This window comes from Myxine glutinosa, chromosome 1 (genome assembly GCF_964187855.1).
Source record: "Myxine glutinosa chromosome 1, kmMyxGlut1.1, whole genome shotgun sequence".
NCBI lineage: Eukaryota > Metazoa > Chordata > Myxini > Myxiniformes > Myxinidae > Myxine > Myxine glutinosa.
Genome location: NC_136261.1, coordinates 233,767,021 through 233,781,280, shown reverse-complemented (window position 1 = coordinate 233,781,280; position 14,260 = coordinate 233,767,021). Strand labels below are relative to the sequence as shown.

Here is a 14,260-nt window from a genome sequence, read left to right as displayed (position 1 = left end):
TGAAGCACATCCATTTGTTCACCTGCTACTGTATTGCTGGAGTTTGCAAAATGGTTGCTCTATGGGGATACAACTCACGTTGAGTTGAATCTTTCTGCATTGTGGTATGTGGTTTTTCAAGGTGCACTGTCTTTGTCCTTCATGCATTCTTTGTTCAAACTTCGGCCCCGTGAGCCTCATTTACTGCTGCGAGTTAAGATAATGCATTTGTTTGTGCTTATAGAATAATTGGACAATTCACCTTTAGTTTTCTCACCTCTGAGAAATATTCCTCCGTATTCGAGACTGGCAACACTGTTTTTATTTGGAAAAAAACATTTAAACTGCATTATGAGAGTCCATTGAACTTAGAGTACCATGCAAAAAGCCAAATGCCTGACCTCTGCAATGTACAGTGCTTAAGGTCAAATGCATTGTGCACTCTCTAGTGTTACTATAGGTTATTGTAGCTTTAGGGGGCCAAGTATGTAGTTTTTTAAGCTATTCCATTAGCAGTATTTTATAGGCTTTCATTGGGCTGGCAGGATGGCTTAGAGGTATGCACGCTCACCTCTGAGCTGTCCAGCCTGGGTTTGAATCCCGACCCAGCTATAAACTGTCATCGCGGTGTTTCACAGGCAGGTGATTCGTCAATGTGCGTCTCTTGCGTGGATGTTCAAACTGGGCGTCTTGTCTGACGGAATTAGATGGTGGACGTTAAAGATCCCATGGTGTCCTTCACGACGAGTTGGTGAGCTATCGCCGGCACCCTGAACGAATTTCAAATTCCTGCTCTCACTACTGCTGGGAAGGCAATGGCAAACCACCCAGTGTAACCCTTGCTCAGGAAGCTACTTCCGTGGCACCGACGCTCTGTGAAGAGTGTGGTGCATCAGAGAGAGAAAGAGAGGCTATCATTGTCAAGTGTAGTATATTTGAATGATGGATGGCATTATGTCCTGTTAGCCAGGTCTTTCCAGTGCGCACTTTAGTGTTCTTTTAAAGTATACAACCATATACATGTTACGTATGCAAAGATGGGTCGGTTGGAGAGAAGGAGGCATAAATTGAGTAAAGCTAATTTGATAAAAGTCAGGAAGCGCATGGGTGTTAATTCTCTGTCAGGAGATGGAATTCTGTTATTGAAGGATTTCTGATACCATTAAAAGATATCTTAATCGAATACATGTCAGTACAGCGCCTCAGTCTGTTTTAAGTTGGTATGACACCGCCAAGGTGGCTTGTTGGAAGAATTGCATTCAGCATTTGTTTTCATGTTTGATAAACTGTTACCTCTCTGTAGTAGATGAATAATCCTTCTTGAAGATTTACAAGGAAGCGTATTATGAAAGGGTACCGTGGAATGGGGTGAATAGGGACAGCAAGGTGACTCGGGACACAAACTGAAAAAAGTTCGGAAACTTTTTTCGCTGAAAATTGATAACCATACTGATTTGTTGATATTTGGGTTGAAAGTGTTCTCTTGTTTTTTTAAAAAGCAACTTATAGTCCCGATTAACCCCATATATGGGTTTAATAGGAATAAATAGGATTTTTATGGCTGTCCCTATTCACCCCGTTTTACGGGTAAATAGGGACAGTCGCTAATACAAAAAAAATAATAATCAAGAAACAATCCTGAGTTTCCAACTTATTGCTAAATTGATCGCTCAGATGGATGCACATAATATGCACCCATAATATAATCCACGGTGCCAATGAAAAAAAATATGGGATAAAAAGTTTCTCCAAACTGTCCCTATTTCTTGATTATTATTTTTTTGTATTAGTGACTGTCCCTATTCACCCGTAAAACGGGGTGAATAGGGACAGCCATAAAAATCCTATTTATTCCTATTAAACCCATATATGGGGTTAATCGGGACTATAAGTTGCTTTTTAAAAACACAAGAGAACACTTTTAACCCAAATATCAACAAATCAGTATGGTTATCAATTTTCAGCGAAAAAAGTTTCCGAACTTTTTTCAGTTTGTGTCCCGAGTCACCTTGCTGTCCCTATTCACCCCATTTCACGGTACTTGGTGTGAGACACTGATCAACTTTCTCTTTCCTACGTCATTTTCCCATTAGGATGGGGTCAGCGGCTCATTGATCGTGTTCTCTTGATCCAAGTCTTTTACAAACCGACTGGCCAGGCCCAATATTCGACTGAAGGTGGAATGAAGTTGGAATTTGTCCAGAGTATCGGCAATAAGTCATCTCCTCTTCACGGAAGACATGGTGGAATCTTTAACGCGCACCACCAAATACTCGCATAAGGTCCCCAGTAGGGTGGCACTAAAATAGGGGTAAAATTTCAAACACGTGAAAATTATGGTCTTACCTTTCAAAGTGGTTCCATTCATTGTAGAAATCACACACGTAAAATTTTATGCAAATCGTTTAATATTTAGGGATTGCTCACCGCAACATGGCTTGTTGCGGTGAGCATACAATACAAAATTGTATAATTACATACAATTATATTATAATATTATAATTACATTATTATGTCCATACACATTACATAACAAACTGCAACATAGACAAATATAATCTGATCAGTAATAATTCATAAACTTCAAAAATAATGAACATAAATCACTCGCAACTATTGTTGCCATTGGGCTTTAATGGGTTAAGATGAAAAAGAAAAACAAAAACGTACCCTATTATTATTACTGTTATTGTTGTTATTATTATTATTATTATTATTAGGGAGCGCGGTGGCCGTGTGAGTTAGACCGCGTGTGTTGGGTTGACCACGCCAGTAGAGAAACTTTAGAGGCCATGAGCAACCTCTAAATATGATTTGATCACTCTGACCATTTACCAAGAGATCAGACAAATGAGATGCTTTCTTGCATCAACTTGCATGATCAAACAAATTTACCAAGAGATGCTTTCTCATAGGATCAAACAAAACCAGACCTTAAGACCTAAAATTATGAAACATTCGGTTTTTAGTGCCACCCTAGTCACCAGCTCATGCGATCAAACAAAACCAAACCTAAGACCTAAAATTATGAAACTCGGTTTTTAGTGCCACCCTAGTCACCAGCTCGTGGGATCAAACAAAACCACACCCTAAGACCTAAAATTATGAAACATTCGGTTTTTAGTGCCACCCTAGTCACCAGCTTATGGGATCAAACAAAACCACACCCTAAGACCTAAAATTATGAAACTCGGTTTTTAGTGCCACCCTAGTCACCAGCTCGTGGGATCAAACAAAACTACACCCTAAGACCTAAAATTATGAAACATTCGGTTTTTAGTGCCACCCTAGTCACCAGCTCGTGGGATCAAACAAAACCACACCCTAAGACCTAAAATTATGAAACTCGGTTTTTAGTGCCACCCTAGTCACCAGCTTATGGGATCAAACAAAACCACACCCTAAGACCTAAAATTATGAAACTCGGTTTTTAGTGCCACCCTAGTCACCAGCTCGTGGGATCAAACAAAACCACACCCTAAGACCTAAAATTATGAAACATTCGGTTTTTAGTGCCACCCTAGTCACCAGCTCGTGGGATCAAACAAAACCACACCCTAAGACCTAAAATTATGAAACATTCGGTTTTTAGTGCCACCCTAGTCACCAGTTTATGGGATCAAACAAAACCACACCCTAAGACCTAAAATTATGAAACATTCGGTTTTTAGTGCCACCCTAGTCACCAGTTTATGGGATCAAACAAATCCACACCCTAAGACCTAAAATTATGAAACATTCGGTTTTTAGTGCCACCCTAGTCACCAGCTCGTGGGATCAAACAAAACCACACCCTAAGACCTAAAATTATGAAACTCGGTTTTTAGTGCCACCCTAGTCACCAGCTTATGGGATCAAACAAAACCACACCCTAAGACCTAAAATTATGAAACTCGGTTTTTAGTGCCACCCTAGTCACCAGCTCGTGGGATCAAACAAAACCACACCCTAAGACCTAAAATTATGAAACATTCGGTTTTTAGTGCCACCCTAGTCACCAGCTCGTGGGATCAAACAAAACCACACCCTAAGACCTAAAATTATGAAACATTCGGTTTTTAGTGCCACCCTAGTCACCAGTTTATGGGATCAAACAAAACCACACCCTAAGACCTAAAATTATGAAACATTCGGTTTTTAGTGCCACCCTAGTCACCAGCTTATGGGATCAAACAAAACCACACCCTAAGACCTAAAATTATGAAACATTCGGTTTTTAGTGCCACCCTAGTCACCAGCTCGTGGGATCAAACAAAACCACACCCTAAGACCTAAAATTATGAAACATTCGGTTTTTAGTGCCACCCGAGTCACCAGCTCGTGGGATCAAACAAAACCACACCCTAAGACCTAAAATTATGAAATATCCGGTTTTTAGTGCCACCCTAGTCACCAGCTCGTGGGATCAAACAAAACCAGACCCTAAGACCTAAAATTATGAAACATTCGGTTTTTAGTGCCACCCTAGTCACCAGCTCATGGGATCAAACAAAACCAGACCCTAAGACCTAAAATTATGAAATATTCGGTTTTTAGTGCCACCCTAGTCACCAGCTCGTGGGATCAAACAAAACCACACCCTAAGACCTAAAATTATGAAATATTCGGTTTTTAGTGCCACCCTAGTCCCCAGCTTAACGTCTATCCGATCTAATGGCATGCTTTGTGGTGCAGCATTTTGTCTGTGAAGCACCAATCCTATGTTTATAGTTGGGCCAACGATCAAACCTGAACTAGCCAGCTCAAAGGTAGGCCTAAGTGTACCCTCTGCACCATTCTGTCAGATCGTACCGACTGATGAACTAGCAGCAAATAAAAGGTGGTGTGGGAACAACTGCAACAATGGGATGAGTTACGTCGGCCTTTTGGAACTTTTCTCATAACACTAACAAACGTAGGCAGGCCTGGTTTCTTTTTTTGTGACAAACGGAGCTTGTTTACGGAATAAATGGAAATAATTAATTTCAGAACGTAGATGAGAAAATGTTTGCTGTTTAAATGTTGTTGATGTTATTGCTGTTTGGTAGATTGATATTTAAATATTTATCCAAACTGTTGATGAGTTTTTATTCATAACCGACATTTTGCAAGGCTTCTGCCTGTTTCATTAAATCGCACATTATTGTGTAATTATCTCGTCTCGGAACTTATGAAGTGTTTGATAGAAATATGTACATGAAGCAGAGACGGTGATACAGCTTGAGACTTCAAACCACTGGCGGTTCGTGTGCAGCCTGTGGCTGCTGGTTGCATCATTTTCTGGGGGCGTGGCTGCTGTTAATGCACTGCCTTTCTCTAACCAGTCAGCTGGGGTACTCATTTTGCCAACCTCGGAAGGCTGACAGGCTGAGTCAACCCCCCTGGTGTTAATTCAACATCTGACAGGAGCTCAAACTCAGGACCCTAAGATCTCAAGCCAGCCACCTCAACCATTAAGCCAAGACCAAGCTTTCAAACCACCGAGGTACATCAATGTAGCTTATATTCATGAAGCTCCTGCAATCACAGCATTCTTTAAGATGTAGTAAACAACGTAAATATTTGAAGAACAAGGATTGAAATTGGGTGACATCGGGTAAAGCACAGGGATCCTCAGCAATGACGTACCAAGTGTACAATCTCAGACTTCCGCGAGTAATGACTCCCTGCACCACTGTCTTAATTGTATATGTGCACAGACATTATTAAATCATATCGTTATTATTATAGATAGAGGTATGTTCATGTTTAGATCACTCCTCTGGCCTATGGTGCTGACGTGCCATGAGGGCTTTGAAGGCTTATTTGTCGCTGCAGATCTCCGCCCGTGGGTGCATGCAGTGCATGATATTCCATTCATCCATTGGGTGATGCTCATAAAATAGGAGTTAAATTTGAATATCTTTTTCCTGACTGTCTTTATAAATGAACCCTTTGGCTACTTGTAGTGACGAAGGCATTATGTTCACATGGCAGGCGGAATGAACCGGTCAAAATTCACACCGAAATGGCCGTGATGAGACACAAATTTGTATCACCACAGCAGCTAAAATGCGATTACTATAATCAGTCTTTGGGATGCCTTGTCAGAACAATGGGGGTGGGAGAATGGTCAGGGCATCCTAGGGAAGCTAGTAGGGTATAAACCTACTTATGGCCATGGTTATATCACTCCTCTCCTCTCGACTGTGGTGCTGTCATGACACGAGGCTTTTTAAAGCCAAAATTTGTGAATTAAGATCTCCGACTGTGGGGGGACCCAGTGCGTAATGTGCAGGTTCATCCATTGGGTTATGCACATAAAAGTCAGAGCTAAATTTGAATATCTATTTCCCAAATGCATTTATATATTAACCCTATTAACCCAAGCATTATGGGTAATGGTTCAAAATGCCACAAGCAGAGAAAATAGCATATGTGCAGACATGTTTTGCCCTTATTAGAGCTCCAGTCCAACATAATGCTTAAAATCATTTGCTTGGGCTGAACTTCCTTTTCGATGATGATAAGACCTCATAACGGTGCATAATAACAACAGGAAACATTGTGCCCCATTTGGCTGTAATGGGGCATGATTTGTCTTGCCCTTGCTATGCACAGTTCAGGTGTCTTGACATATATATATATATATAACTGTGAGAAATAGTAGAAACTCCACAGTATGAGCAGGGCGTCTCATTTGCATTAAATAAATAATCGGGAGATTAAATCAGATGCAGACGTAGCTTCAGGACATCGATCTTTAATTTTCGACAAGCTTTCGACCAACAAAGGTCTTCTTCTTAGTCTACAGAATCAACAGGCATGTATATGCGTCGTCATCACACAAACTATATGTCATATATATATATATATATATATATATATATATATATATATATATATATTGTTACAGACGCGGTTTTAGATGTTAGTTTACCGAGCGGTTTGGTATTACCGCGTCCGCACAGTTACTCCCCGATTAGAACCCTATCCCGCCCGATTCCACTCGACGTTGACCAAGTCGCGCTATGCTAAATCAATGAAGGAAAGGACACAACGGCTGGGATAAATGCAACGACACAAGGGGTACAGTTCTCAAGACCTCCGGAGGAGGATATAATATTGGTGATGCAGAAACGGGTAGATTACACGGTAAGAGGTAAAGCACAGAAAAGATGGGCACTTAGACACAGTCTTATCTTATCCCCGACAGACCACAGACAAACGGGACAAGACTGACTTACACAGGGATTGATGGCAAGGAAGGGCAGGCAGTCGATAGCTCAAGGTGCACCTTGGCTCAGGGACAGGATACAGCTCGGTCCAGTCCAGAGATGCGGGGAGGTATTCAGCGCTTGGAGGTGGCGTCTTCTCTCTCCGTGGTGTGGGCGCATCTGACGTCACCTCCCTCTTCCTGCGCATGTTCAGCGGGGAGTGACACGCCCTCGGCTCGTTAGCTCCGACCCAGATGGAATCGGTCCGCCGCTTCCATTGGGTGCGGGGGGTTACCGGGCTCCGCCCTTGACGAGGAGCTGACAGCGAGCCCCTGCGTGGTAACCCCGTCGGAGCACATGTTCAATGGCGGCTAACCAAGCCGGAGTGAGGACGCACACTCCCCGCGCCGCCGCCGCTGTTGTTGTTGTTGTTGTTGTTGTTGTTGTTGTTGTTGTTGTACCATGAGGAAGAGCTGCGGGGAGGTATTGGGAGGTCCTAAACTTTCTAACGGTGCCATACAATCACATTCTGGTGCAACGAAGAGTCAGAATTAATGGAAACGAGTCCTTAACTGACATAGACTAAGAATAACTAGCAAGATGTCCTATAGTTGTCTACGTGAGATGCGGTGAACCTGGGTGCGACATTTAATGGGGGAAATAGGGGAAGGTCGGGGCTACAGAGTGTTGTTTACAGAAAATGGGACTAGGGAATGGGGGATTGGGGATAGTTGGGAAGTATTGGGGAAATAGGGGAATATTTACAAGCGGATATGGATGGAGGCCAATCTCATATCCGCAACAATATATATATAACAAGTTTGGGGCAGTTGGGATTCTTCTTCTCCTTCTCTGCGCTTTATAATTTCCATTGGTACCGATATTATGCCCTGCATTTAATGCGATACTCCTCCACTTCCCCATCTTCAACCAACTCTCTCCACTCTCCAACCACCCCACCTTATTGATATACCTCCTCACACAAACTTTTCATCTCAACCACTGTCTACCTGCTTTTCCTTTTACTTTGCTCCCTCAACGTATCTGCTCTCTTTGCCTTTCTCTCTTCCCCCATCTGCACCAAGATTCCAGCCCATCTCAGCTGATTTTTTACTAACCTCCTCATCAAGCTCATCTGCACACCATTCTCCTCTCTCAGTTCATCCATCTTCCTTCTATCCAACACTTCACTCACGCAATCATCCTGACCCAGTTGTTCTCGCAAGCCTGCAGCCTCTGTTGTTGTGTAGCTGTCAGTGCCACCATTTTGAGACCATAAAGGTAGTCCAGTGTTACACAAGACTCCAGAAATTTCCCTTTCAAATCCCTTGATATTTTTATGTCTGCCAGCAATCACTTTACCCTCGTCCACACATTCGCACCCACCTGAATCCTCCGCCACATATCTGCCTCCAACCTACGATCCCCTGTCTGTGTTCCACCCAGATACTTAAGCCTATTTCTCTACCTGCTCTCCTTCCTTTATAACCCAATATTCATTTAATTTCTTTGCTGCCTGACCTGCATCACCACAGTCTTCTCCATACTCATCTTCAGTTCATGCTTCCCAAATTCCTACTTCCACTGCCCGAGTATCTCTTGCTTCTCCCGCTTACTCTCCGCCACAACACCCAGATCTCCCACATACAACATCCTCCCCAGAATATCCCTCATGTTCACGTTCCTGCTTACCAGCTCCATCACCATGATAAACAGGAGTGTGCTGAGAGCGCTTCCGTGGCTCAAACCGATGTTCACACTTAACACCTCCAACATCCCAGGACCAACCAAAACTCTTCCCCTCGTTCCCTTGTACATCCCTTCCACCAACCTAACATCTGCTTCTAGGACTTCCATCCATCACAGTGTTGCCATCACCATCTCTCTCGGGACAATGTCGTAGGCCTTCTCCAGGTCCATAAATCCCAATGCCATTTCACCTTGTGCCTCCAGCCTATTCTCCACCAGCTGTCTCAGTGTGAACATCCCATCTGTCATTCCCCTACCCTTCCTAAACCCCTGCTGCTCTTCTACGATATCCATCTCCACATTCTTCCTTATCCTCTCATGTATAACCCTCTCCAGCACCTTCATGACATGACTAAGGAGTGTAGTGCCCCTGTACTTCCCTGGATCTTGAGCATCCCCCTTCACCTCTGGAATCGAACCTTTTAGACATACATAAATTCAACAGCCTCTTTCTCTAACAAACTCCAATTTCAATCAGTAACAGGACAGAGAAAAATAATGTACAAGGCATGTTGTGTTGGAAGTGGGTCGAGGGGATGATGGGGGGGGGGGGGGGGGGGGAATTGATAAAATCTCCACCACATTTGTATATGTAATATATTTTTTGGACAATAATGAATATAATCCATGCATCAATTTTGTGAGAGGAAATGCAAATAGCTTCGTTGGACTTGATTTCAATTATTCTCCCCCTTCCCACCCCATCCCACATCCTCTTGTATGTGCAGACCAAGCCAGTGGCATTTGCTGTGAGAACAAACGTTGGGTACAATGGCTTCAATGATGAGGACGTGCCGATCCCTGGTACCGCTGTCTCTTTTGAAGCCAAAGACTTCCTGCACATCAAAGAGGTTGGGGATATTATCAAGATGCTTTCCAGAATGTCACTTGGTGTCGATTGTGTATTTTGTAAGCTAATCACAATATGTTTTCCCCTCCCTAAATCTATCCTTGCTGCACAAAATGAAACATGGGCCTTGTGGTGGGCGATGCTTTCGAGTGTTTTACAGCTGAGCGTGAGCCTCTTAGTGCAATGATCCAATGAGGAATGCTTGCCCGTCCTGCAATATCTACCCGTGCTCCGTTGATAGTTTGATTTGGCATGGAATGTAAATTGCAAGTGGAAGACATATGCAAAATCAGTTGCTAGTAAAGTTTGCTTGATTGGATGCAGTGACTCAACTTCCCAGTCGAGTGAGAAAATGAGTGAATGTAAAGTAACGAGACATTTCCGGGGTATGTGTGATTGGATAGTTGTTGATTCACATTTTTGTATCAGACAATGCAGGCTATAGTGGACGTATGAAATCTACTTTTTGTTTATTGGGTGGGACTGGGGGACAGATACCGTGTGGCATTTTAATGTCATCACGGAGGATTAATCAGGCTACCGCTGACATAAATACAAATTATATATGGAGGAAGAGGACATCTTGCCCATCAAGCCCATTGACTGAATATATTTATTTATTTTCTGCCCCGTATACTAACTCCATTTTAAATCTATATATTTAAAAGCGAAATGTTTGTTTGTTTGTTTGTTTGTGAACCTACTCCTCAGAGCTCCCATGGTTAATCGGCATGAAACTTTATACGATAACATATTTTACCACGATGCACCTAAATAGGGGTTTTTTAAACAGTTCTTTTCTCACAATTCATAACTTATAAACACCCGAGCCGCCACCTGTCGCCATGATCTCCAAGGGTCAATCCACAAATACAAAGCTTTATAAAAAGCCCAATTTTTTCAGATTCCAACACGGATAACGATATAATTAGTGAGATGTTGAGCTCCGATCATCAAATATGTTATCATATGGAAGAAAGAACTCTTAATTAAGACGTTACCATGATCGGTAAGTTCGGCAAAGAAGGTATCATGTGACCTCTGAAATGCACTCATTATTCAAAAGTGAAAGCCGCAAAGGTGAAAGAAGGCCGCATTCCAATGGATTGGGAACTGAGTACCCTCGTCCCTCTATACAAGGGGAAAGGTGATCCTCTGGAGTGTGGCTCGTACCGAGCGATAAAGTTATTGGAGCATGGAATGAAGGTATTGGAAAGGGTGTTGGAGAGGAGGATAAGGAAGAAGGTGAAGATCGACGAAATAGAGTTTGGATCGATGCCAGGAAGAGGAACGACAGACGCGCTCTTTATTGTGAGACAGTTGCAGGAGAAGTACATGGAGAAGAGGAAGAAGTTTTTTCTTGGGTTTGTTGATCTGGAGAAAGCATTCGATAGGGTTCCACGCGAAGTATTGACATGGGCAATGAGGAAGTTAGGAGTGGAGGAATGGTTGATCAGAGTAGTGATGGCAATGTACAAAAGAGCGCGCACAGCTGTAAGGACGAAGGACAGGAACAGTGGTGAGTTCTAGGTGAAGGTGGGAGTGCATCAGGGGTCGGTACTAAGTCCACTACTATTTGTAGCTGTGATGGAGGTGCTAGCTCAGAACGTAAAGGAGGGTTTACCATGGGAGTTGTTGTATGCAGATGATCTGGTGTTGATTGCAGAAAGTATGGATGGACTGAAGGAAAAGATGAACAAGTTGAAGGAATGTATGGAGACAAAAGGTCTGAAGGTGAATATCGGAAAGATGAAGGTGATGGCAAGTGGTAAAGCATGTGGTGAGGTGGAAAGAACTGGGAAGTGGCCTTGTGCTGTGTGCAGGAAGGGTGTCGGAGTGAACTCCATTCAATGTACAATGTGCGCTGAGTGGGTTCATCAAAAATGTAGTGGTCTGAGAGGGTCTTTAACCAGTGTGGCAGCTACATTCAAATGTAAGGTGTGCACAGAGGGAGCTGCAGATGGAGGAAATGTTGAGTTGGATCTTGGAGACGGCGTGAAGCTGGAAGGTGTGAAAACATTTTGCTTCCTCGGAGACATGCTGAATGGAGAAGGTGGATCAGACTCGGCAACGGTTGCTTGAGTGAGATGTGCATGGAAGAAGTTTCGAGAACTGAGTGGCGTGCTGATGAGGAGGGGAGTGTCGTTGAAGCTGAAGGGAAAGGTGTTTGCTGCATGTGTGAGAAGTGTTATGATTTATGGGAGCGAGACATGGGTAATGAACGTAGAGCAGCAACGAAGGCTGGAAAGGGTGCAAATGCGAATGGTTCGATGGATGTGCGGAGTATCGTTGAGAGAGAGGAAGACAAATGATGAATTGCGAAAGATGATGGGAATAGAGCCTGTGATTGATGCTGTGAAGAGAAACACGTTGAGATGGTTTGGTCATGTGTTGAGGAAGGATGAAAGTGACTGGTTGAGAAGAGTGATGGAAATGAATGCAGAAGGAAGTAGAGGACGGGGAAGACCGAGAAAGACTTGGCTAAAGATGGTGGAAGAAGAAATGCGGGCAAGGGGGTTAACAAGGAGAGATGCAGAAAATAGGGCAAAATTGAGAAGATTGTCATGGGGACCGCAAGGCGAACCCCTGCTCTGGCAGGGAAAATGGCCTTAAAATGCATGTTGTTGTTGTGTATTCAAAAACCGAAAATAGTACAAAGACAACCTATACAGTATACGTACATCCTATACAAATAGTACAAAAGACAACATTTAAAGGGCATTTTACTGCTCATCTAACAACATCACTCTCAAGGGTGAAAAATAGTTGGTAGAAAAAAGGACCCATGTGAGGTGAACAGGTGAACCTCCACCGATTGCCTCATCCTCACAACAAGGTGAGTTGTTGTTTTGCTGTTTGTTATGGGATCATACTGCTTTGAGCTCCCAAAGTTAATTACAATGAAACTTTCTACCATCAGATTTATAACCAAGATGCACCTGAATCGGGGTTTTATACCGTGATGAGGAGGTCATGTGCCCAGTTATGCCTAAGTCACACATAGGCGGATTTGTCGGCGACTACTGGCGACTGGAAAAATCGCCACCACCCGCCGACAATCGTAATGAAACCGTAATGGACGGTCGCCTGTAGTCGTGGTTATCCTCCCCAGGTCGGCTGCAGTCGGCAAGAGCCGCAAAGGGGCCAAAAAGTTTTTTAAATGTTTAAAAACGGCGCGCTCAGTCGCAATCGAAAAAAGATCCGCCATGCTGTCGTGATGGAACCGCCATGCTGTCGTCGGTATCCGTAATAAGAGCGTAAAGCGGCCGCAACCCAGTCGCTCATAGTCTTCCGCAATCGCCCCAGCATCGCCCCACCAGCTAGCACGGCAGAGATGCGAATGCCATACGGCCTTCCTGCGGCATCTTCCCGACTACGGGCCGACACTGTTGCGGCTGCATATCGACTACAGAAGAACTACCACGTCTCCCCTGCGGCTATGGGAGACTGACGACGACAGCAGTAGGACTAGTGGCGGCCGAGTTACGGCCATTGGCGACACAGATACGACTGCCTGGCGACTGCATTACGACATACCACGATTCCATGGCAAGACAGGATGGTGTGAGGGTCTCCGTGGAGTGAGGTCCTGTGGTGCCGACAAGGATATGGCTTTATTGTTTGGACTTGGGACTTTTGGGAACTTTATTTATGGGACTTTGGTCCTTTGGAAACTTTATTTATGGGACTTGGGACCAGTGGAAATAATTTGTTGGACTTTATTTCCATTCTCTCTCCCTGCAGAAAAGTTTGATTATTACATTACAATGATACATCTTTATTAACTTTGTTATTGTACATCAAACATCTTTATGCTTCATGTCATACATCATTGAAATGAATACAGTGAAATGTAAAATAGAGAAATAAAGATTTAAAAAGTTGTGTGAATCGTCTCCAATCGCCGGCGGTCTCATTGCAGTCTTGCGGACGTCGGAGTAAACCGCCACCCGGCCCCAATGCAGTCGCCGCGATCCGCCATCGGTCGTAATCTAGCCGCCAGACTGTCGCCACGCTGCCGCCGTGCATCCGCAATGCAGTCGTCGTCGATCTTCAACAGTCGCCATCCCACTCGGGGCGTCGTCGCAATGCAGTCGCAATGTGGCCGCCTGCAGTCGCCATACTGCCACCTGACCATATTTGACCGCCCGAAATCGCCAGTGGTCGCCGAAAAATCTTGATCGCCGGCAGTCGCCGGTAGTCGCCAAAATATCCGCCTATGTGTGACTTAGGCATTATTGTCGTGTTGCACTCCCGAGTTAATTTATTTACGAACCCAAGGTAATTTATTTACAAGTACAGCTTCATACCTTTACACCCTTTAGACCCTTTCATACCCATTTCGACCCTTTTGAGACATCTTCTTCAACACTTTTCAGACCTATTGACTTTTTAAGACCCTTTGGACAATTTAAGACCATTTGGACACTTTTGACCCCTTTTGCTCTTCCATCCGTAGACACCTTTAGACCCCATTTGGTCCTTTCAAGAGCCTTGATTCTTTAAA

General features: G+C 43.7%; 1 protein-coding gene across 6 annotated transcripts in view; it reads left to right on the top strand.

The window, feature by feature from the left end:
- Positions 1-14,260, top strand: part of LOC137435054 (voltage-dependent L-type calcium channel subunit beta-1) — a 262,933-nt gene that overhangs the window by 148,472 nt on the left and 100,201 nt on the right. For all 6 annotated transcript variants that reach the window (XM_078785041.1, XM_078785038.1, XM_078785030.1 and 3 more), the window contains one exon: positions 9,632-9,754. In XM_078785041.1, the coding sequence (XP_078641167.1) occupies positions 9,632-9,754 (123 nt within the window). The remainder of the gene's footprint in view (positions 1-9,631; positions 9,755-14,260) is intronic.